We start from the raw sequence: 25,632 nt of genomic DNA, 5'->3' as shown, positions 1-25,632 counted from the left end.
GGGAAAAACATTCAAGCAACCCTGAATGATGCTACTGTCACTTTATTATCCATTAAGAACTTCAATGTTATCAAATATTGGGAGATGTCAATTTAGTGCCTGAATAATTCTTTCATGAATATGTCATTAAATTTACATAGCTCAGTCTCCATTAAAACCTTTTAGCTTCAGCATTAACTTTTGACCTCTGACCTGCTCATGTCCTGCTCTCCCTTTGCATATATCTGCAGGCGCTGGAGCTCTGGCTGCAGCAACAAATCTAGAATGTAGAACACGAAAGCAGTCTCCTCTGCACTGGGCACATGCCACTGGATCTCCAGGTTCCACAGGTCCCCTGGACGACCCCAGTCCTGTGGAGAGACCCAAGGTGGGAGGAAAAGAGAACGCATGAGAAAGGAAAAGAAAATGCATGAGGTTACATCAAAGACTCATACAATTAACAATGGTCTAATAAACTGTCTCTAAAAAAAGACTGTCAGATTGTTAACGTATTGTTAATACCAGTGGCTCTCAACTGGTTTTGCTTAAGAACCCAGATTTTACATTGGACATTAGGTGGTGACCCAACACAGTACCAAAATTGTTTAACGTACAGAAGTAAACAAAAATGTCCTTAAAGTCAAACACTGAAATGTATTAATATTTGTATTAATATTACCATGAACTACATAGGCCCAACAATATGCAAAATTATTACAATTATTTAGGCTGCATAAGAAAGCTTTTATAAGTTGATAAGCCTGTTTATTTTGCCTTTTTGCCTAGCACCATGTTAAATTTGATTATTTGCATTTAGCATTGTTTTTTTCTGCTGTCTGTGGCTCAATCAGAACAGGACCAATGAACTGGTTTATACACTGATCTTTACACACATGGGCAGTACCTTTATTGGCAGGTACTCTTGCAGCGATCTTCTGAAGCCGCCAGGCACACTGCAGTAGTCGGTGGGGTAGGTGAGTGCTGTGGAGCGCAGGATGTGGTGCAGCAGGTTGCAGGCCAGAGTGTAGCCCTGCTTACAACGCAGCCGCAGGGTCAGCTGCAGAATCTGCACCAGCTGTGTGCGGTATGGGAGGAGCTTTTCTCCATCCACACGAGTCACCTGTGGATCAGCAAAAGGGGGTGGCGATGTAAGCTACACAACAAATAAGCTCAGTTCCAAGCATAGTGAGCTGCCTTGCAGTCTACGGTCATACACAGGCAAACATCACCCAACCAAACTGGAACCTCATTAGTGACTGATTTGTTTGTTTGTTTCTTTCTTTCATTTTTTATGCCATGCCAGCTTCTATGGCTATATTCATGGCAGGAGCCAGGTTTAGTTATTTAAAAATAGAGTTAAATAAGGTGTTTAAGATTCATTTTTCCTAAAAACCTTAAAACTAAATTTGGATTCACTTGATTAAAAACCTTTTCAAAAGTATCAACTGAATAATACAGGTTCCTCAGATGTGTAGAGGTATGACAGTCCAGTAAATTATGTTTAATGGATAGTGGGTTCTGACAAGATGAGCATTTTGGTGAATACATTTTGGTGTGTGAGTCTTGTATGTCCTATCTTGCATTGTGTATAAATTACCTGATCCCAGCGATTATTAAGAGAGAACACATATCTTGTTCCAACAACAAGATTTATTTCCCGTAATTTGTTGTTTAAACATCGATCCCACTCCAACTGACATTTGTTTTTTATATATACATTCAGAGTTGGTTTCACATCTGTGGAAGGTGTAGGGCATTTTACTAGTTCAGTACATAGTGCTTCTCTGGCGGCTCTGTCTGCTTGTTCATTACCGGAGATTCCTGAGTGTCCAGGTACCCAGCAGAAAAAAAATATTAAAACGCTTTGCTTCAAGAGCTGACAGTTTGATTAAAACCTTCACGATTGTTGGTTGATCAGTTTTAGTAGCTTCCAATGCTTCAAGACATGATTTTGAATAAGTTATTATTAAAAAAGGTTTTTGTGGAGCAGTCTCAATAAACTTCAGTGCCAGTAGTAGAGCGTTTGCCTCTGCAGTGAAAACTGAACTTTGGTCAGGGATGCGGATACCCTGACACAGTTGGTTTGTTGCAAAAGCTGCTGCCACTTAATTTCCAGATTTAGATCCATCTGTGTATATTGGGATATGTTGTGGGTATACTGCTCTTATGTCCAGAAATTGTTGATGGAAATCATTCAGATGCGTTTTGGATTTTTGGTTCCTTGTTAAATCCAGATAGATTTTAGGCTTTTTGAGATCCCATGGAGGAATTTTGCGGAAATGTGTCTGTTCCAAACTGTTTAGATCCACTTTCAGATTCTCCAGATGGGTTTTTATACATAGGCCAAATGGATGAATGAAACTTGATTTTTTTTATATATTGTTGAATGCTGAAGTGGGAAAACTGCTGAATAGGCTGGGTATTCTTTATTTGTTTTAAGTTTGGTTGCATATTGTAAGGCCAGCTTTAGGTGTCTGATTTCCAAGGAAGGTTCATTGGCTTCCGCATAGAGACTTTGGATTGGTGATGTTCTGTAGGCTCCCAAAGCTAGTCGTATACCTTGGTGTACAGTGTTCAAAAGTCATATGTATGACTTCCTAGCTGATCCATAAATGATACTTCCATAGTCCAGCTTTGAGCGTACCATGGTTCTGTACAAGTTTATGAGAGTTGAGCTGTCTGCTCCCCATTTGGTTTTGGATAAAACCTTTAAAACATTCATAGCTTTAAAACATTTCTTTTTTAGTGATTTAATGTGAGGAATAAAAGACAGTTTGTTGTCAAAAGTGATACCAAGACACCTGTTCTCTTTAACAACTTTAATGGGGACTCCGTCCATAAACAGCTCTGGTTCATTGTGTAGCAAACGAAGCCAACAGAAATGCATACAGATGGTTTTTGTTTGTGAGAACTTGAAACTGTTCTGTGTTGACTAGGAGTGCATATTGTTTATCTTCAATTGGATATTTCGCTCGATAGTATTCATGTACTTGCTCTTGTAGCAAATGCAGATATCATCTACATATAAACTACAGAGGACATCAGAACCAATGACTTTTGCAATGCTATTTATTTTAATACTGAAAAGGGTCACTGATAGGATACTTCCTTGAGGTACTCCAAGTCCTTGTTTATGTAGGTTAGACAAGGTGTTTGCTATTTTAACTCTAAAAAGTCTGTTCAATAAAAAAAAACTTTCAGTGAAGATTGGCAGTCGACCTCTACAATTCATCTGGTACAGATCCTTTAAAATGCCATGTTTCCATGTCATGTCATAGGCTTTCTCCAAATCAAAGAAGACAGCTACAACGTGTCCTTTTCTGGTAAAGGCGTCAAGAATATAGCTTGCAAGGCAAATAAGGTGATCTGTAGTGCTTCGAACTTTCCTGAAACCACATTGGGCATTACTTATGTGGTGTTTAGATTCCAGTATCCAGACCAGGCAATCATTGACCATCCTCTCCATTGTTTTGCATAAACAACTAGTTAAAGTTATATGGCGGTAGTTTATGGGGTCGTTATGGTCTTTTCCTGGCTTTGGAATAGGTATTATTTCTGCTTCATGCCAGGCGGATGGGATTTTTCCCAAAATCCAGATGGAGTTAAAAATTCTAAGGAGCATTTTCAGGGAAAGGTGGGGTAGATTCTTTAAAAATTGATAGTGGATTTTATCCGGTCCAACAGCTGTGTCGTGGGATTTTTTAATGGCTCGCTGTAGTTCTTCCATAGAAAAAGGTTGGTTGTATGGCTCTGTGTTACTGGAGCCAAAGTTAATCTTTTCTTTTTCTTGAGCAAGAAAAGTTCGAAAAGCAGGAAGGCAGTTCTCAATAGATGAATTGTTTTCGAAAGTTTTTACTAGAAAGAATGCAATTTCTTGTTTTGAAGTCAAGAGTGTGCCATGCTGTTTGATGTGTTGTATTTGAGGACCGTTTTTTTTTTCCCTTCATTTTCCGTATCAGGTTCCATATTTTGAGTACTTGTTGTCATGCTGGAAACAAATCTTCTCCAGCTTTCCTTGTTTACTTAATTTATAATTCTTCTTGCTCATGCTCTACTCATCGAGTTTGATAAGATTTTCAGTTGATGGATGTCTGAAGAACAGTCTTTCAGTTTTTTTTTCCTCTCTTTTATAGCTTCTTTACATGTATCATCAAACCATGGAAGTTGTCTATGTTTTATATTTAAAGATGTTCTTGGGACTGTATCATTAGCCATATATATGAGCGTTTTAGTGAAATTCTGCATAGCATCTGGGCTGTCTTCTGGAAATCGTGTCAGTTTTTCATGACAGAGGGTTTGAAATTGATACCAATATGCTTTTTTAATTTGCCATCCTTGTACACATGTTTCTTCCTCTCTGCCTTTGATGGTTACAATGATTGGGAAATGGTCACTTCCACAGAGGTCATGCCAAACTTTCCATGATAGGTCTAAAAATAATTCAGGCTCACCAATTGTTAGGTTGATTGCAGAGTACGTTCCATGTCCTAGACAGGTATTCAATCCATTATTTAAAAGACATAAGGTGTGGTTATCTATAAAATCTTCAATCTTCTTTCTTTTTGTGTTACAGTGATTACTGCCCCACAAAGTGTTATGACTATTAAAATCTCCCATGAGAATAAAAGGAGATGGGAGCTGAGCGATAAGGTGATCTAGGTCCATGTGTGTCAAGTTTAAATTTGGAGGAATGTAGACAGAGACGACTGTAATGGTTTTCTGAAAAGTCAGGCGTACTGCTGTTGCCTGTAGGTTGCTATTAATATTTATATGACTATGGATCACATCTTTTCTTATTAAAATGGTTGTACCACCGGAAACCCACTTTTCATTGGGACCGAAAGTGTTAAAACATGTAACATTTTTAAATGAGAGAGTACCATCTGGTGGTAATTGTGTTTCTTGAAGACATATGGCTAGAGGGTTAATAATTACAGTTAGAAGCTGCAGCTCCATAAAATTTGTCCTGATACCACGACAGTTCCATTGAATGATAGAATTTTCCATTACCTATCAGGGAGAATAGGGACAGTATTCTTGGTTCATTCTCTTTCATTTCCACATCTTTTGTTTGTTTTGTCTTTGAGGTTTTGTCTTGGGATACTTTTGACTGTGAAGAACTTGCCTTACCGTTGTTTTTATTTGCCTTTTGGTTTCCTGTTATTAAGCTCTGACTGGAGTGAATGTCATTTAGAAGAGTTTCGCTCTGTGTTCCTGTGTTCTTCATCTTTGGGGGAATATTACTATGGTTAACGGTTTGGGGTTTGTCTTTATGCATCCAAGTGATATCTGTCTGGCAGTCTATTGTTCTCACAGCTTTTTTTTGCAACAGAGGCAAAAGTTTTATTCAACGTAAAAACAGGGACGACATCCACCATTTTCTACACTTTGAGGTAACTGATTCTCTTAGTACACCTGATCTTCTGTATTTCCTTTTCTTTGATCCACATGGGACACTGTTCTGATGCAGCTGAATGGTCACCTGAGCAATTACAAAATGTTGATGGTTTTTCCACAGCTCCCTTTGTCGTGGCCTACCTCCCCACAGTTACAACAGGTATGTTTGTTGTTGCAGCCATTAAATCCATGGCCGTACTTTTGACAGTTGAAACACCGCAGAGGGTTGGGTACAAATAAGTCCACTGGAACACTTAAGTATCCAATTCGAAGTTTATCTGGGATTAGCAGTTTATTAAAGGTGAGGATGTACATACCAGTTTTAGTCGTTTGCTCTTCTCTCTTGATTATTATTCTTTTTATGTTCATTACTCCTTGGGTCTTGAGCTCATGTGTTATTTCTTCTTCATCCACATCATCCAACTCTCTAGTTTGGATTACTCCTTTACTGTAGTTCAAAGTTGGATGAGGAGATGTCTTTATTTGAACTCCAGCTAACATGCTGGCATGTAGTAGATTTTCAGCATTGGCCTTTTTACTGCATTCCACAAGAATCTGTCCAGATCGTAGTTTTTTCACTTCCTTTTCTGTTCCCGCTATTCCAGCAATACCTTTTTGTACAGCAAAAGGGGAAAGCGTGATGATTAAAGAATCTGGAGCAGCAACTTCAATGATGATGAATTATGGCCAGACATCATTACTCGGCACAAGAGCACATCTATTTTCTGAGGTACTGTCGTTATCCAGGTCCAAGAAACTTTTTTTGAGGTGTGTTTTGTAGCCATGTTTTGGGTTTATAGTTTCGTTATCTCTGCTCCCCACCCACCTTGAAGCCCAAAAGTAAGGGATGCACAGCGCCATGGATCTCCCGCAGATTATGCATCAGGGATACAGAGATGATATACTCAAGCAAAATGAGCAACAAGTTGCTCAATTTACTTGATTGGCTAAGGGTCAATGCCTACTGGGAATCTGAGAGATATTTGATGTTCAGCTATCACAGAATATTCCCAGGGCATGTCTTGGCCAGCCGATTGATTGGATCGAGCCATTCCAACCTCCCACCTAGGTGAAGTAGGAGCCGAAGTACCGTGTTGAAATAGTGGGAGCCGCAGCAAACCACATTTCTCAGGGACAAGGATCTCTTCCTCCACCGACACGGGTCGCAACTCATGGCAAACGAGTTGTCCTTTTCCTTAATTCTTATAACGGAAATGGGATAATAAGGATCTATTATGCACCAGGTCTTTACAGAGTGATGGAAAAATCTTTTTGCTGTAACCCTTGCAGGGGGGGCTTGAGGGTTGTTCTCTCTTGCCCAAGGAGACGACCCTAGCACTACGAAGGGAAGGAAAGTAACTGATTTGAAACCCCCTACATAGGCAGCAACTCAGTAAAAGCTGCCTGCATAAAGTACGAGACACCTGTTGATTCCAGTTTATAAGGCTGACATTAGAATGTCGCTAAGATAATAAATCAATACTTAAATAAGTACTAAACAAATATGTTGCGCAAATATGCTGTTTTTAAATAGTTCATTTGTAATTAAGTATTGATTTTCTTTCAATACTTTTCAGTATTGAATAAAACAAGCTTATATTTTTAAATCAACATTTCCCTTGGCTCTGTCCACCATCTTAGATCAAAGATTTGGGCAATCCCATCACATTAAACTCTGGGATTTCGCTACCTGCAAAGTACAGATTTCAGTCAAAAGAAGGTATCTTGCTTTTAACGGCTACTTTTTTTAACAACCTTTGCGTCACAAGCACACCTATAATGCCTATAATGTTGCTTAGATAGTTGGCTTTCTTGGTTTTGGAACATCACTTTAGAATCTTCAGTGGAAAATCTTGATCAGAGTGATAGAGCGCCTTTATGCAGTGCTAGTGTTGTGTTCACCTCAGACAGCAGCTGAAGGTTCCATAGCAGTTCTTTATCCAGCTCTTCCTCATTCGAAACATCCTCATCTGAAACACATAAGCTCACTTTGAATAAAGTAGACACATACTCACACACCGAAGATGACATTGTCATTTATTTTCATGTACGTACTGGCAGTAAGGTGAGTAATGGCGTAGCAGCAGTGTGGTACAAACAGTCTGAGAGACTCAGCAGGGTGACACTGTAAAAAAGCAGAGAGGAGAGTTGAGTCAATGCAGATTTACAGGTGTGTGTGTGTGTGTGTGGGAATAGGATTACCTTAGCAGCCGCTCTGCACATGTCTGCCACCATTCTGCCTGCAACTCGAGTCTCAAAGATGTTAGTGGTGGCAAAGTTGAAGACTTTCTCGAGAGCCACCTATAGACAGAACCAGAGCAAAGACTGCCTGATATCAGACTGTTTGTGTGTGTGAGAGTGTTTCCAACTACTAGTTAAGAGCTGAGATAATAAAGAGAAATGTGCTGTCCAACTTGTGAATGAATCGCTCCATTAGTGTGGTTCTTATTAATGAATCAGTCACACCAAAATGGCAAATCAGTCAGACCACTCCCTTTCTCACTGAATCGGCTTTGATTACTCAATCACTTATCACCTGAAGGTTATTATGTCTGACTCAAGTAAATGGTATTGTTTTTCCAAGAAAAATGTCAAATATGTTAAAATCTTATAGGAAACACTGGTGTAAAAACTAGAAAGTGACACAGAGAACCCTTAAAAGTGGAATAGAATGCAATTGTGATCATATGTAAGACCTTAAAGATCTCCATGGAGCACTGTGTCAGAATGGTGCTGAAGGTGGATGAAAGGCCCAGCTCCACTAGGCTCTCTAAATGAGTCATCTTCTCCGTCTCAGTCTCCTCGCGTGTCTGCTCCAGTGTGCTGCTGTCAATCAATGCAAAACACCTACAGACACACACAAAACAGGGCATAAACCAACAACATAGTGTTGTTTATTTTGTACTAGACATTTTTCAAACACACATCTGACAACATGCCTCACCTGTCCATAAACTGTAGAACAAAGTCCTCAAACTCTGCAGAAGCTGAACACAACTCTCTTTCTATCTACAAAAAAAAAAAAAAAAGAATTACAGTTGGTTTAATCACATGAGACCAAAAACAAAAACAAAAAACATTTATGTTAAATCTACAGTGCCTCACCTCTGTCAAGTCATTCTTCTCATGGAGGGCTGATGAACAGTCCACTAAAGGCACTAGAGTAGCGAAAGTAGCAATGAACTGGAACGTGATCTAAAATAAATAAATAAAGGATACCATTTTTTTTCTTTCGGTCAAACACAAAGATTGCCACGGGAAGATTAAAAACTTGGTCTCTACATATTTTACAATTATAAAAAAAAATTCAAATGTTAAAATACATTTTCCTAAACCAGCTTCATATGCATTCTATGAAATATGCTTTTTAAACATTAAGCCATATGTAGATTTATTTCCCCAAAAAGGGTAAACAATGTGGCTCTTTGACAGGATCAAAACGTTGTTCTTGCTTTTTGAGCATCCCAACCAGACCAACACAGCATCACTGGCTCAACTACTGCCATGTGTTTTGCCCAGGGTTCTATTGTTTGTTGATGGGGTTTGTCAAACATGTTTAAAAAAATAGAGATTATTTTTGCAATTCCACTTAGTGACATTAGTGATAGTTTTAAGAACACAATCCTTGAGAGTTCATGTCACAATTTACCCACCATGCATTTGCTGAAGTCATTGGGGTCAACACCAGGCAGTGCTCGCATAAGCAAGGGAAGGACGTGCGCAGGCCCTTCTGGATAATGCCGGCCGCCGCTGAGAAGACTGCGTGCCATGCCAATCATGCAGCTGAGAGTGGCAGTAAGCTGGTGTGGCTCCGTCAGTGTCTCCATAGCAGGATACGTCCTGCAGGGGGCAGCACAATCACACATTACACCCAGTGACTGCCAGCTTGTTCCTCCTTTGGGAACAGTCAGGCTCCTACTTTACACTGTATTCTAAGAAGACTGCTTGCAAAGCCTATTTACAGAGATTAGAATTGTAAACCCTGACAGTGAATAGAAGAAGCCACTATATGGGCTATAAAAGCATTAAGACAAAAACAATTTTTTTTATTTTAAACTGCAATTCATTCTAAACTATTTGAATACTGTACAAATAAGCAAATTTAAAGTTTTATTCAGTTATCAATCAAATAATTGACCCTTTAAAAACATTTCCAGGCTTGGAAGTTGAAGTAAACTATAGCAAGGTAAATGGTACTGCTGGTGATTAGAGGTAAATGGGAGAATATACATTTTTTTATTGTAGAACTCTCTTGTTCTCCAACAGAACAAATCCACTACGGTACTTTTCAAAACAGGAGAAATTAAGAGAGGTGAATGACAGCAGTAAGAAAAGAGGGAGGTGCCAAATTTACTGTGACTCCCTCAACAGCTATATCTGAAACTCCATTGCAGCAGTGCTGACTAGTTTACAAGATTTATTTAAATTAATGCTACAGTAATGTAACATAAAATACAGTGATATCATACATTAAATAACACAAACACACACAAAAAAGATTTGCCTAAATATATATATACACTATATTGCCAAAAGTATTCGCTCACCTGCCTTTAGACACATATGAACTTAAGTGACATCCCATTCTTAATCCATAGGGTTTAATATGATGTCGGCCCACCTTTGCAGCTATAACAGCTTCAACTATTATGGGAAGGCTTTCCACAAGGTTTAGGAGTGTGTTTATGGGAATTTTTGACCATTCTTCCAGAAGCGCATTTGTGAGGTCAGACACTGATGTTGGACGAGAAGGCCTGGCTCACAGTCTTCGCTCAAATTTATCCCAAAGGTGCTCTATTGGGTTGAGGTCAGGACTCTGTGCAGGCCAGTCAAGTTCTTCCACACCAAACTCGCTCATCCATGTCTTTATGGACCTTGCTTTGTGCACTGGTGCGCAGTCATGTTGGAACAGGAAGGGGCCATCCCCAAACTGTTCCCACAAAGTTGGGAGCATGGAATTGTCCAAAATCTCTTGGTATGCTGAAGCATTCAGAGTTCCTTTCACTGGAACTAAGGGGCCAAGCCCAGCTCCTGAAAAACAACCCCACACCATAATCCCTCCTCCACCAAACTTCACAGTTGGCACAATGCAGTCAGACAAGTACCGTTCTCCTGGCAACCGCCAAACCCAGACTCGTCCATCAGATTGCCGGATGGAGAAGCGTGATTCGTCACTCCAGAGAATGCGTCTCCACTGCTCTAGAGTCCAGTGGCGGCGTGCTTTACACCACTGCATCCGATGCTTTGCATTGCACTTGGTGATGTATGGCTTGGATGCAGCTGCTCGGCCATGGAAACCCATTCCATGAAGCTCTCTACGCACTGTTCTTGAGCTAATCTGAAGGCCACATGAACTTTGGAGGTCTGTAGCGATTGACTCTGCAGAAAGTTGGCGACCTCTACGCACTATGCGCCTCAGCATCCGCTGACCCCGCTCTGTCATTTTACGTGGCCTACCACTTCGTGGCTGAGTTGCTGTCATTCCCAATCGCTTCCACTTTGTTATAATACCACTGACAGTTGACTGTGGAATATTTAGTAGCGAGGAAATTTCACCACTGGACTTGTTGCACAGGTGGCATCCTATCACAGTACCACGCTGGAATTCACTGAGCTCCTGAGAGCGGCCCATTCTTTCACAAATGTTTGTAGAAGCAGTCTGCATGCCTAGGTGCTTCATTTTATACACCTGTGGCCATGGAAGTGATTGGAACACCTGAATTCAATTATTTGGATGGGTGAGCGAATACTTTTGGCAATATAGTGTAGGTGGAAATATGTGTGAAAATGTAATAATAAATGTGCAAGAATAGACCATTAAAGAGCTATCAGGGAGAAGCCCTAAACATCCAGTAGCCCAACACACTCACTTCTCCAGCACAGGTGGGATGACCAACTCTGGCCTCATCAGTGCAAGGTTCTGCAGGGCCTGGGCTGCATCCATGCTGCCTGTTTTGCTGAACATGGCCATCAGCACTGGCTGCTTCATGCTTTCCACAAAGTCCGTCACATCCTGGTCAGTGAGTTTGTGACTGGCAGGAACCGGTGTTATCCAGCAGGGTTTCTTATAGCGCTCCCGATGCAGCCGTCGAACCACGCTGGCAGGGAGACGCTGCAGGAGCTTCATCAGCTTCATCTGGAGAATAAAACATGAGAGAGAGAGTTATTAAGATCTGATAGGCCCAGATATCCCAGAAAGACAGTGAGATATCAATATTTGGTTACATATATAGATATGTGCAAACTTGGGAAATGAGTATTACTTTGATGGAAATTGTCTTATTTCTGAGCTTTTTCGCCTTGTTTATTAGACAGATGAAGATATGGGATGTGTAACACCATGGCTTGTGCACTACCCACAGCAAAATGGCAATGAGAACAGATCAAATTTCTAATGTGATATTACAGATTATAGAAAAAAATGACTTTGCAATTTTAAGAGTTACAAGAGTTGTTGATATTGTGCAGCAGATCTTTCTTCTTACATCAAAACTCTTGAATAGCATGTGGTTTCAAAGGCTATATTGCAAATCCAAATTAAATAATGAACTATGCAAACTACCCTCATGATACTGTATGGTCATGAGTGTGATATGGTATGATACTCTGTCATGAGTGTAAGTAAGTATGCAGATAACTGGAAAGCTGTCACTGGTGTTTCAGTAGCCAGAATGACACAAGGAGTCCCTCTACCAGAGGACCATCTGTTCACTGCATATAGCCTACTGAAAGTGTCATGACATGCAAACTTAAACCTCAGCTGACAGCACGTGACATACAGTTCTAGAATACATTTGAGGAGTGGGGTGGACATTGAGGGGCCTCATCGCAGACCACAAACTTTGCCCACATTAAAAAGGACAGCCATACATTTATCAAGCAACTTGTTTGAACTGTAAATTAGTTAAAGGAATATTCCAGGTTCAATACAAGTTAAGCTCAATCGACAGCATTTGTGGCATAATGCTGATTACCAGAAAAATACATTTCAAATCATCCCTCCTTTTCTTAAAAAAAAACCAAAAAAAACAAAAGCAGCAGCACAAATCGAGGTTACAGTGAGGTACTTGCAATCGAAGTAAATGGGGCCAATTTTGAGGGTTTAAATAGGCAGAAATGTAAAGCTTATAATTTTATAAAAGCACTTACATTAATTCATTTTAGTGTTGTAGGGTTTGTTGACATTACATCGTCATGGTCTTGTGGCTATACTTTTGAAAAAGTAAGTATTTTAACGTTTAAAAATTGGTCCCCATTTACTTCCATTGTAAGTGCCTCACGTTAACCCAGATTTTTGCTTTATTTAAAGGAGGGACGAGTCAAAATGTATTTTTGTGGTAATCAACATTATGCCATAAATGCTGTCGACTGAGCTTAACTTGTATTGAACTTGGAATATTAATTTAAGTAAAAGTGAGAGGAGCATTTACTACAGTATAAATCATTACAAAAGAGCTATGGCAATGTGACATTACACATGGCACCATTTTATATCTTACCAGCCAGCGTCCATTGTTGGAGGGATGGTAGAAGGATGCTATGCTGCTGAAGAGTCCATTAAGCTGTTCCTGGGCCTGATTCTGTAGGCCGCCCTGATAGAGATATTGAAGAATATTATTTAAAAAAAATACAGATACAAATACATCTGTAAACAAATGCAACCTTATGAATAATAATGAAGCTTTAATAGGAGTGTGACTTATAATACTTACAAGCATAGAAGAAATCCAGAGGACTACATGACCAATATCATAGGAGTTGGTCAAGTACCTGGGAACTACCATTTGGCTGGTGCCAACAGGGAGATTGAAACTACGCAGGATCCTGGTGAAGATCTGAGGCAAAACAAGAGATCAAAACATGCTCTGACAACAAAAAGTCTTTAAATCATCAGTACAAGCACAGAACAGTACCTTGGGAATGTATGGATTCCAGTTCACATAGCCAATGTTGTCATTAGCCAGACGTGCAAAAAGATTCACTAGATTCTGTGAGAGGAAACAACAGTTCAGAGAACAGTAAAGCACATTGGCTTAACAAATCTAATAGTTTCAAACTGTGAATTAATGAAATGCAAGAATGACAATAATAAACCAATAATAAATAAGTGACACAGCAACATCATACGAGAAAAGTACTTACACCCTCCCAAGCAGGTAAGTTTTGCACTGAGACCCAGAGATCCATCAGTTCATCAAACCATAACCTGAAATATGCATAAATCCTTCTGTTACCTTCTTGTTACCTTGCAATAAATCAATGTATCAAACTTAGAGGGATAATGAGAAATATTTGACTATATATTGAAACCCACTTTCATTTTTGGGTTGCATAACAGGGTCTTACTTGAAGCCTTTGTGGTGCTGTTCTGGGGGCATAATGGTGGGCAGAAACAGCTCAAAGTAGCTGAAGGCCTTCTGCATAGTGACATCAAATGGACACAGTAACGGCCGCCACTCATCGAGCATCTCCTGTGTGGCAGACTCAGGGAAATAACTACGCGCACACACACACGCACACACAAACAAACGCAGACAAACATTATGACATTGTATGACATGCCATTTTCTAAAAGCCATGGATGCTTATTTTGTTACATGAGCTCTCGCAAAACAAAGTCAAGGGGAAAATGGCTGTTAAATCAACAAAACAGTCAACAGTACAGTGTGTTAAGAGAGCTGTAATTGCTTCAGTGTGAAAGCTGAAGGCTTGTCCAATAACGGCCTGATAATTTGATTCTTTCAACAGCACAACGGAAAGCTGATTAACATAATGTGCAATTCCTTTGTGAAAGGGGTCAAACATTACTCACAGTCTACAGCTCTTGACTAGTGTCTTCAACACGTTCTCCACTGAGCTAAAAGGGAATAGGAAGAAAGAGATGAATGGAGAGAGATAAAAGCAATACATTACTATGATATCAAAAGCTATGCTCATTTGAGATTGAAGTGCTGGTTAGGGATTAAGACCACGTGCAAAGCAGAAACCCAACTAAAGTACATTTTGTGACAGTCAAAATAACAGTTTCTCGAAATCAAAGTCTGGGCACATGAGTGAAACATGCCAGGTTATCAGTTTCTCCTTGTTTGCTTTTTATAACACTGAGCTTAAAAACATTGAATACAGTCAGACTGCACTGACAGCCAATTTTAATCAGGAAACTGTTCCTAGATATTACAACCGAATGAAAGTTGGCCTAGTTGTGTGAACCATTGGCTGTGTGTCACTGCTTTTAGAAAACCACAGTGTTACTAAAAGTTCTAAAAATACACTGCTGAGCAAGTCATCTGTGTAATCAAGACACAGCAGCAATTGATCTTCCTTTTGGTGCAAGTGTAAACAAACACCACCTTCTGCACGCTCTCAGTGCAGGCAAGATTAAAATAGAACACAATGATACCGGACCCAAATGGGAAAATTAGCAAAATTTGGGTGACCTTTCTCTCTAAAAAGCAGGCCCAAATGATCCCACATAAATACTCCAGGCTGATTAGTTAGAAATTTCTTTAAAGGGACAGTACACCCAAAAATGTGCTCTTCCATCATGCTTTGGTGGAACACAAATGGAGATGTTAGGCAGTATGTTAATCTGTCACCATTCACTTGCATTGCATTTATTTATTTTTTTTCCATACAATAAAAGTGAAATGTGATTGAGAATGTCATTTTGTCTCAACATCTCATTTTGAGTTCCATGGAGGAATGAGTCATATAGGGTTAGAACAACATGAGGGTGAGTAAATGATGACATAATTTTTAGATGAACTATCCCTTTAATATAAGCTCAGAGAAATATTAAAGGGATAGTTCAGCCAAAAATGAAAATTCTCTCATAATTTACTCACCCTCATGCCATCCCAGATGTGTATGACTGTCTTCTGTTGAACACAAATGAGGATTTTTAGAAGAACATCTCAGCTCTTTAGGTCCAAACAATGCAAGTGAATGGTGATCAGGCATTTGAAGCTCCGAAAGGGAGATAAAGGCAGTATAGAAGTACTCCATACGACTCCAGAGGTTTAATCAATGTCTTCTGATGCGATTCAGTTGTTTTTGGGTGAGAACCGACCAAAATGTAACTCACTTTTTACTGTACATCTTGCCATTGCAGTCTCTAGGCACGATCATGATTTCAAGCTCAATTATACTTCCTAGCACTTGACACATGCACAGAGTGCTAGATGGCACTATAAGGAGTATAACTGAGCTTGAAATCATGATAACCAAGGAGACTGCCGTCAAGAGTTATATTTTGGTCTGTTCTCAACAAAAACCAACTGGATCGCTTCAGAAGACATTGATTAAACCACTGGAGTCGTCTGGATTATTTTTATGCTTTGCTTTTTGGAGCTTCTAATGGCTTGATCATCATTCACTTGCATTGTATGGACCTACAGAGATCAGATATTCTTCTAAAAATCTTTGTTTGTGTTCAGCAGAAGAAGAAAAAAAGTCAAACACATCTTAGTATGTATGAGGGTGAGTAAATGATGAAAGAACTTTTAATTTTGGGTGAACTAATCCTTTAAGCATCCAGAACCTCAACTGTTAGACAACTGAAAAAGGTTTCTTGATTTAGAGAGTGAAGCCATGGGAGACCAGTCTATCCAATTCCTGAAAGAGGTGTGCTAAATATAACAACCCTCTCAAATGTAAAATCACATTAACATTAATTGTCAAAAAAAACAAAAACTGATATTTTCTGTCATGCAGACAAAATTGACATTTTAAGTTCTTCATGCTAGTCACCAGGAATCATGTTTGACAGACAAAGATGAAATGCCAGAAACTTCCAAAGGAGCACCATTTCCTGAAATGTTTCTAAAACATGTTATTGAGTGGCTAGGCTACTATAGAAACAAAGATTATAAATACAGATGCAGATGTGATATTTGTAACAAATTACTGATTGGCTTTAATTTTGGACACATGCAATATCAGCGGCAGCCCTTAAAAAGTACAATACAACATGTAAAACACTAACTGTGCTTACCGCTTGCGCACAAAATTAAGCATTTTTTGTTTTGTTGAGGCTTCTGCTCGATAACTGAATGTGGGAAAAGGAAAGATGCATAAGCCAATGCTAAACATACCAATAACTTCGATTTTAACACTAGTAATAGTTTAACGGTAATAACTATGCTGTCATATACTGGATGTATTGGAAAGAAAAACAAGATAAAGCAAATCGCTAAATCTCGGGCAGCATATTAGGGTCCTCGTTTTCCATTAAACAAACACAGCACAGACAAGTTTTATTTTCCATGACTTCACCGTGCCCAGTACACTGACCCACTTTAATAGACTTCACTCTTGTCCTCTTTGCTCAAATGTGTCATGAGGTGCCATGCTTTAATAAGAAAGTGTATTCAATCACAAAGAAAGTTCTGTTCCACTGACATTAAATTTTTAATCACTGTTCACAACAGAGCAAGCGAGAAGACGACAGACAGGCAGAAAGAAGGCAGAGAAACCTACTTGGGGAACCAGTTAAGACCCAGATGCTCAGTTTTGGAGTAGAGGATACTTTCATAGAGATCGTACAAAGGCCTCCAAGGTAACTCCAAATCATCCCGGGAAAGCAGTTCTTTCTTCCTGTATGTTAGACGATTACATTACATTAAGCATTCATAACATGATACACAACTAGATGCAATCAAATATGTGGCAATGGTCAGGGGCCAGTTGCAGCAAACCACTCAAAATAAAGGAATGTTCCAGGTTTAATACAAGTTTAGCTCAATTGACAGCTTTTGTGGCATAATATTAATTACCAAAAAATGATTTAGAGTTATTCCTCATCTCTTACAAAAAAGCAAAAATCGAGGTAACAAAGGCACTTACAATGGAAGTGAATCAGGCCAGTGTATAAATGTCACGATCCTGTCACTCTGTCAGTCTTGGTTTTTGTCTGACAAGACCGTGGAATTATGTCCCATGTCTGTCTTGTGTTTCATTATCTATCTTTGTGTGAGCACGCGGTTTCGGTTGTATTGCCTGCCGTGCACTCTTCGGTCTGTCTTGTTTCATGTCGGGAGCACGGTGTCTGGATCCTGACTTCCTGTCTTGTTCAGTTTCGGTCTGTGTCGGGATCCAGACACTCGTGCTCCATGTCTGTCTGTTATTGATGCGAGAGCATCGTGCTTATGTCATCTTGGCAGCATGCACTCGTCAATAGTTTGTCTGTCTCTCGCGAACACAGGTGCACCTAGGGTTGCAAAATTCCGGGAATTTTAAAAGTTGGAAACTTTCCAGGGGAATTAACTGGAATATATGGGAATTAACGGGAATAAACTGGAAAATTGCAAAATTGCAAGTTAGCCAATAACAGGGAACTTAAATGAAGTTGAAAAAAACAAAAAAACATCTTGCAGCATAATCTTAGTTAAAACAACCAGATTTAATGCAAATTCAGTTGAATTTCTACCCTGCGCATTTCTCAATCACATGCACACAGCACACTAGTTACTGCAGGCTACTTACTACAGCAGGACTATTGAAGCCACACTATTGCATTTGAGCCCAAGGACTACATCCAGTCAAATAAGTTTTGATGATATTACTAGGGTAAATATATTTGATCTATGGTATTAAAGTTTAACTAACAAATACTAAATCAAAATGTGTTTATACAGTAGCTAGCTAGCCAGTAAATCAGATATACTAAATGTAAACTAGCTAACACCATTTCATTGACAATTTAAGAGGCTAGCTATCATGGTGCTAGCTAGCTCAACTGTGATGCCGTTTCTTCTGCCAGCCAGTTTTCTGTTATCATACGAGAACGTAGGTTATAGTTTGATTTAGCATGCTGATTGAGGAGTGTTCATCTATTCATCTAGCATATTTCTATTCATTGTCCAGCATCAATTGTAAAATATTTTTACCATTCCAGAATATTCAAATTGTTTAGCTAACTATTTATATATCTGTGCATGGCATTGCATTAGTGTTTTTTACAAGCTTTTTTCTAATTTTATTCTACAGAACAATGCCACGTGCGCCATCTGATGTGTGGATACATTTCACCTCAGCCAATGTAGAAGGAAAGGCTGTGTATATTTGCAAATACTTTGCAAAGACCTATGTTAAGAATGCCAGAAACATGCAGCAGCATATAGCCAAGTGCCCAAAGTTTTTTCCAATATTTCCAAAATTCCCCAGCTTAACTCCCCATGGAAAGTTTCTGGAAAGTTTCCGCCCCTTTGCAACCCTAGGTTCACCTCGCGTTGCGCTCACATTGAGCGCCCGGGTAGCGAGCGGTCTTCATGTTGTGCTGAGGTTTGGTCACTTCAGTCTAAGGTGTTGGGTGTGTGTGTGTGGCTGAACTCTCGCACAGGTGTCCTGTCTTGTTTTTGTCGCCTGTTGCGTGCTTCCTGTGGCGTTTGCATCGCGATGTACGCTCAGGATTGGTTTAGTGTGAGAATGCGTGGCATCGCTTTGCCAACTTTAACATGCTCAAATTGCAAAAGAGTGGTTCAGGAAGCATGAGGAATAATTTTCACACATGAATTGGCCACCACAGAGTCCTGACCTTAACCCCATTGAAAGTCTTTGGGATGTGCTAGAGAAGACTTTACGGAGTGGTTTGACTCTCCTGTCATCAATACAAGATCTAGGCCAAAAATTAATGCAACTCTGGATGGAAATATATGTTGTGACTAGGACTGCACAATTAATCAAATTAAAATCGAAATTGCGATATGACCTCATGTGATTATTAAATCGCAAAGGGCTGTGATTTACTTAAATAAATAGTCTGCCCGCTTCCAAGTTTATGTGCGCTGCTCTGTCCAGTCTATATTAAGTTAGAGCATTATTACAGTGTTTTCGAGGCGGTTATGAGCTCCACAACTCTATCTCATGCTTACAGTAACAGAAGTGCTCAGAGTTAGGTTCCATTTGCTTGTGTGTGCCAAATGCTTTATTCACACTAAACCGGTGCATTGTGCGTGAAGCAGTACATATTATCATGAAAATTGTGAAATGGTAAATTAAATTGTGACAAACTTACCAAAATTTCACTAAGTTTAATTACACCAATGGGTCATCAGTTCAACTTCAGTTTGACATTAAGCTTCAATTTTTAGGACTATCTTATATACAGTAAGGAATAGTTTGTATAAGCCTACTTGTTTTTAAGGCCAAAAGTAAAGAGTAAAATGGAATATTTGTGTTTCTTTAATTATTCATCCAACCAACAGTATTTTTGACATCAAAAACTAGACGACAACAACTATACCAATAGGGAAATTCAGTTAACAGTGACATTGAGCAGAAAGCTTACATACTGTATAACGGATTTGACAGAGCTGCTGATAAAAAGTTAAATGATCAGCATCAGACAAGATGAAAAGAAAATTGGACATCGGTATCGGATGTAAAATTCCAGATTGGAGCATCCCTAATTTTCAAGTTGACTGGGTTTCAAAAACAAATGATGATGATAAGTGGGCTGAGACCCTATCACAAAATGGACAAAAACAGATACACGATGGGTACAATTTGAATATGAAGACAGTATTTTTTCTTTGTTTCACTGATTATTTGTTTGTGGGTGAACTGAAGAAAAAAAAAAAGTTTGGTTATTTTTAAGAGGACTCAAGTGTGAAAAGCCCAGTAGCCTTTTGCCATCTTAACATTACCGCATAATCGCAATCGCAATATTTTTCAAAATAATCGCAATATGACTTTGTCTAAATCATGCAGCACTAGTTGAGACGTTGCATATGGTTGATGAAACAATACCATGATGAATGCGCACCATAATCAAAGCTAAAAACAGTCCAATGAAATGTGTATGCAACTTTTTTTTTTTGCCCAGGCAGTTGTGGAGGTGGAGGCGTGGTGGAGTGGAGTGTTCGTCCGGAGAGAGAGAAAGCAGTAAGGGTGCACATACCAGAGAGCTATGTGTCTAACACGTTTCTGATTGCAGTGAGCAATGGGGAAAGCGATATAAGAAGGAACCACGCCAGAGCCTGAGAGAGAGAGAGAGTCGCACTTCAACAGCCAGTCAACGTGTTTATGTGTGGAAGCTGAGAAACTGTTCAAGTTACTTGTTATTAAAAATCTACCTTATGAGTTGAAGCCCACATTTTCCCATTTCCTCCTTACATCCATTCTTGAACCCCGTTACAGCAGTGTACATGTTAATATGATTTTAGTCCGTTACAATGTTTATCAGATTACAGGATTTAATTGTGATCCGTCATCATGACAGCGAAGTTGCAATATTGGATAACTTTACACAGTTAAGTTTAGTAAGCGATTTAATCACACTAAAACAATGTTAACACATATAATGTTTATGCCTTGTAGCTGTATTTTCAAAACTTGCAATGTTGTATAATTTCAGCATTTTTTCCACATAAAATGAGAATCTGCGATAATCGGATCACTTTTCTCCATATTGATCACAGTAAAACAAGTGCTCGAAAAGCTTGAAGAGGTCGGGATACATCCATCTGCACAGCAGCCATTGTATCATCTCCACAGTTACAGAGTAAGCATCTCTGTCATTAACCCTGCATGCATGAACCTGCAGCAACCAAGAACATTAGCCATTATATGAATGTTAAATTGAAACTAACAATTTGCGTTCACTGTCGAAAGCCTTGTCTAAACATTCAAACTGTTCGCATAAATCACAGCCAGCATATAATCTTAACACGCTTTTCAGGAGCTGCTCTAAATGGTCCGAGGTTCAGGTTGGTGACTGCATCAGTTCACTGGGACTGCTCACATCATGCACTGTTGCACCGGAAATTGAAAATCCACATTCATTAAACGTGTTCGTGTTTGGCAAATCTACATTTGCTCAAAAATACCTTATTTGGATAGTACAATGTCATTAGTCAATAATCACAGTTCTCTCAAATAATCGTGGTTAAATCGAATGATCACGATCAGGTGTTGTAATAATTGCGACAGGCCTAATATTAAATCCTCATTAGTGTTTTTAGTTTACAGTTTAGTGACCAAAGTTTACTTGCACTGTCTGAGGCAAAAACTTTTAATATACTAATAATTAAGGGTCTTCCATTGAACTCATGTTCACCATATCATGTTAGCCATTTTTTTTTTTTTTTTTTGTAGTAATCAACATTATGTTATATTAACTTGTATAGAATGCAGAACATTCCTTTAAGAAAACTCTCAAATAAAATTAAGTTATCACTAAGGGTTTTCTTAATTTAAGGGGTTAGTTGAAACTGGCGTTTAGAGTAGACAATTTTGCGTACTTCAATAGGTTGACGAGGAGTCGTGCAAAGCTCTGCATCATGCTGATCTCCAGCTTGGGGATAGTGACCAGCTCGTACAGAAGCTTGATGAAGAGCACATGGTCCTCCTTGCTGAACTTTCTTCCATACAGACGCAGGTACCTGCCAACAGGATCAGGTCATAGCGTTCATTGAAGAAAACGGGTAGGAGGGAGAGAAATATCAAGATTCACTTAACAAGACATGTAGTGTTTAAAAAAATAAAAAGCCTACAGAATGCACGCTATTTCTAAAATTCTCAATTCCTTTTTTTGATGACCAATACGTTTATCTACATGTTAACATACTAAACTAGAGATATAAATATCCACATAGTCGACATATGGAAGTGGACATCTACCTTCCTAAAACAACATGTATTAAGAGAGCCTAGAAAAAGTTGCTGTTTTTGGCACACATGGGCATTGCTTATCTGGAGCAATTCTGACCTTATCACTAAACAACATGTACATTTGAATGCACCATGTGATCATGCAACAACAGACAGTGAGAGTCAGGCTAACATGGCACAAATAAAGCAATGGATTCTATAAGAGAGGCTTTTAACACATCAACAGACCTCACTTATTCCCATTTTACAAGACTGTTGCATGGCTTTGAATGATTTTTGTTGTTGTTGTAAACATTGTATCCATATAAGCAGAGGTGCTATCCAGTGCTTGGTTGAATACAAACTCTACAGTGGCAAAGAGTCCTGTAGCAGTAATACACTTTAGTAAGTTAAGCGGCATAATGTCGCTTAAAGGAATAGTCCACCAACAATTAAATCTCTCATCATTTAGTCACCCTTATATAATCCATGATATGTATGACTTTTCTTCTTCTGCCAACACAAATTTCTCAGCTCTGTTGGTCCATACAATGCAAGTGAATTGGTACAGAGATTTTGAATATCATATGACTCCAGTGGATAAATCCATGTCTTCTGAAGTGATATAATAGGTGTTGGTGATAAACAGATCAATATTTAAGTCCTTTATTACTATCAATCTCCACATTCACATTCTTATTTTGTTTTTAGCTATTTGCATTCTTCGTGCATATCGCCACCTACTGGGCAGGGAGGAGAACTTATAGTTAAAAAGGACTTTATATTGATCTGCTACTCACCCAAACTTATCATATTGCTTCTGAAGATATGGATTTAACCACTGGAGTCTTATGGATTACTTATATGCTGCCTTTATATGCTTTTTGGACCTTCAAATTTCTGGTCACCATTCACTTGCAATATGAGGACCTACAGAGCTGAGATATTTTTCTAAACATCTTCATTTGTGTTCTGCAGAAGAAAAAGTCATACACACCTGGGATGGCATGAAGGCGAGTTAATGATGAGAGAATTTTTAATTTTTAGGAGAACTTCTCCCTTTAACTGTAGGGTCCCATATATAAATACACAAGTCATGCAACATGGACAAGAAAATGATCATGTAAGATCATGTAATGATAAATGAAAGTGTCAAAATACAAAACACCATAAAAGTCGTCATTAGGTATTTTAATGGAACAATAACACCCCTGTCTGATCTATGCAATTTACACACTTTTAAAAGAAGGTTTTTCTTATAGAAATTGTCTTATCTAAGGTCACATATACACATGTAAATGTGTGATGTTAAAATACCGTGAAGTATCACTAAGAACCATACAAAAGGAACCAAAATGAATAAGGCAAATCATGAATGTAGACATAATAATGGATTTCGATAGAGCAACAACCATCCTGGTTTACAATCTCAAAGCAGTATTATTTTTAAAGAGCCCATGTCTAACCACTAGTTGCAGTGATGCATGTGGCAGCTGCTTGTCCAGCACTAATGTTAGCTGGCTAGCTTAGAAATTAGCTTTCAACAAACCCGAATTTCCTTCAATTTACCGGCTGAAACCATACTGACAAGATAGACTAAGCACTAATGTTACATTAACAATTGTGAAAGACCATCAAGAAATAACATACAATGTGTGTGCGAGGTTTAAACACGAGCAAGGGCAGTTGAGGGACTCACTTAGCTGGTAGCGACTAGCTCGCGAGCTAACGGCTAAAAACTGCGTGAGTCACTCAACCGTCCTTGCGGTTTGTTAATCAAACACTTTACATTTACGCAGCAACGCGTCATTTTTAGCTTTATTAAAATACTTACGTGGAGAGTTTCCTGGTCCAAAATAAAACTCCAGGCCATAACTCTCGGAGCTGGACAGCTCGACCCAAATTCCCTTTAATCTGGGCCAAAATGACATTGGATTCGCGATCAAGTTTAACTGCGTACGGGAGAAGTTTGTTGTAGACGATCTCTTTCTGAGGGACAAAACCTAATATCTCGGTCTGCTCCTTTTTCATATTACGATTTCCCGAAAATAAATATCCTCTTCTGAGTTGTCCGGCTTACTTCCCCTCTTGACAGAAGTTCACTTGATAAATCTTCGTTTTATTCCAAACAAATCCACTACTTTCGCATGAGTCCTGTTATTATGTTGTGGGATTCAGATACAAAAACTTGTTACTTCGACAGATGTCGTTCTTGCGTGTTGTTAAACACATTAGCGTCAGTCACCTGAATAGAGAAGTCTCCACTCAATCTCTTGACACATATTACGAGTCACACGGACAGACGGACACACACACTCACATACACACGCGCGCACAATTTCACAAACATACACACACCGGTGAGTGCAACAACGAGCCATGAGCGGCGCGCCCTCTACTGGTGTTTACCTGCACATTCAGCAATCACAACATGGCCGTTTGGCATTCTGTTATGTCGTTTTCTAGTAGATTAATACAATATGTGATCTTTACACAAGTTTATGCATATTTGATATGACATTTTATATAAAGATTTGCAAATGTCTCAGATGTTTTACTTAGTTGATTGGGAAAAGGTATAGAAGAATGTGCTGTAATTGTTATGATGTAAAAAAAAAATAAATAAAAAAAACATTTGAAAGGCCTTTAATTGTCATTGAAAAGCATAAAATAAAACAAAAAGGTAACATAACACCTTTAGGCATTTTTAATGTACAGCATATCAATGAAACTATATTTTTAACAGTAGTTCATCATGTATATCTGAGTGTTAATTATTTAGAAAGACGTCAAGATTTAGAGATATGTTCTTATTCTCATTTCGCATAAGCATTTGTTAGAGTGCAGCTCATAAGCAGAGATATTTGTCATTAAAATGGTTGTGTGATTGCCTTTTTTCCCTCATAGGTATTTCATCTTGGCATTTCTCTTTAGATCAATACTTAATATGAGCAGATTCATGGATTCCAAGAAAAACATGCGTCGTCCCTGCAGCTCATGAGTATTTAAAGACGTGCACAGACATGTAGGTATTCCTCAAGGTCATTTATTACCTATCAACCACACAGCCTACATCTTTTCCAACCAATAGGAAATTTTCAGTGCAGAAATTCCAGCTAATCAGACGCAATAACCTCTTACCATTTAGCCAACCAGGTTATTTGCCTGGAGGGACATTGCATTCCAGATAAAGCGGATTTGTCTGCCCTGATCATGGGTCTTTTGATAATGAGATCCTGGATTAACCAGGCCTTCTTGCCAGTCTCTAAAATATGGGTCTATGTCAGTGATAACATAAAACAGATTGCCTGAAATGAACAGTAAATTAAATGCATATCATGAAAACAGAAAATTCACTGCAAATATTGTCAGGTCCCTCTTAGCTACTCATATCAAACATCCTGCAAAGCATGTGTGTAAAATGCTTGATGCACGATCAAAGCTATTAATGACTTAAAACTGCATTAATAAAATGCCACATTGGCTATTTCTCATGTATAATAGCTGTACTCCTTTATCTTGAGTTGTTTTCTCGTAGGTATGTCCTCAATCCCACTTGAAAGACAGGAAGTAGCTCATTGACCAGCAGGCACACGCCATCATCACCAATCACTTGATATAACAGTTTTAGCTCTGACTTTAATTGATCATGTGACTTGTAAATCC

General features: G+C 38.9%; 1 protein-coding gene across 7 annotated transcripts in view; it reads right to left on the bottom strand.

Annotated features, from left to right (window-relative positions):
- The window catches only part of LOC127422761 (proteasome activator complex subunit 4B-like), a 55,328-nt gene extending 31,024 nt beyond the window's left edge, over positions 1-24,304 (bottom strand). Inside the window, exons 1-20 of one of the 7 annotated variants that reach the window (XM_051666490.1) lie at positions 23,801-24,300; positions 21,618-21,758; positions 16,855-16,971; positions 16,370-16,423; positions 14,189-14,233; positions 13,723-13,872; positions 13,519-13,582; positions 13,290-13,364; positions 13,089-13,211; positions 12,876-12,968; positions 11,247-11,512; positions 9,030-9,216; positions 8,482-8,571; positions 8,321-8,385; positions 8,073-8,223; positions 7,579-7,677; positions 7,432-7,501; positions 7,279-7,346; positions 884-1,099; positions 193-350 (exon numbers count right to left, since the gene is read on the bottom strand). In XM_051666490.1, coding sequence (XP_051522450.1) covers positions 193-350; positions 884-1,099; positions 7,279-7,346; positions 7,432-7,501; positions 7,579-7,677; positions 8,073-8,223; positions 8,321-8,385; positions 8,482-8,571; positions 9,030-9,216; positions 11,247-11,512; positions 12,876-12,968; positions 13,089-13,211; positions 13,290-13,364; positions 13,519-13,582; positions 13,723-13,872; positions 14,189-14,233; positions 16,370-16,423; positions 16,855-16,971; positions 21,618-21,758; positions 23,801-23,997 — 2,429 coding nt within the window. In that variant the 5' untranslated portion in view covers positions 23,998-24,300. Of the gene's footprint in view, positions 1-192; positions 351-883; positions 1,100-7,278; positions 7,347-7,431; positions 7,502-7,578; positions 7,678-8,072; positions 8,224-8,320; positions 8,386-8,481; positions 8,572-9,029; positions 9,217-11,246; positions 11,513-12,875; positions 13,212-13,289; positions 13,365-13,518; positions 13,583-13,722; positions 13,873-14,188; positions 14,234-16,369; positions 16,424-16,854; positions 16,972-21,617; positions 21,759-23,800 lie in introns of those variants that run through there. The other 6 variants (XM_051666494.1, XM_051666487.1, XM_051666491.1 and 3 more) reach the window with 6 other exon arrangements.
- Between the last annotated feature and the right edge of the window lie 1,328 nt (positions 24,305-25,632).

Source organism: Myxocyprinus asiaticus, chromosome 32 (assembly GCF_019703515.2).
Source record: "Myxocyprinus asiaticus isolate MX2 ecotype Aquarium Trade chromosome 32, UBuf_Myxa_2, whole genome shotgun sequence".
NCBI lineage: Eukaryota > Metazoa > Chordata > Actinopteri > Cypriniformes > Catostomidae > Myxocyprinus > Myxocyprinus asiaticus.
Note: the sequence above shows the minus strand (reverse complement) of the source record. Positions and strands in the feature narration are given on the sequence as shown.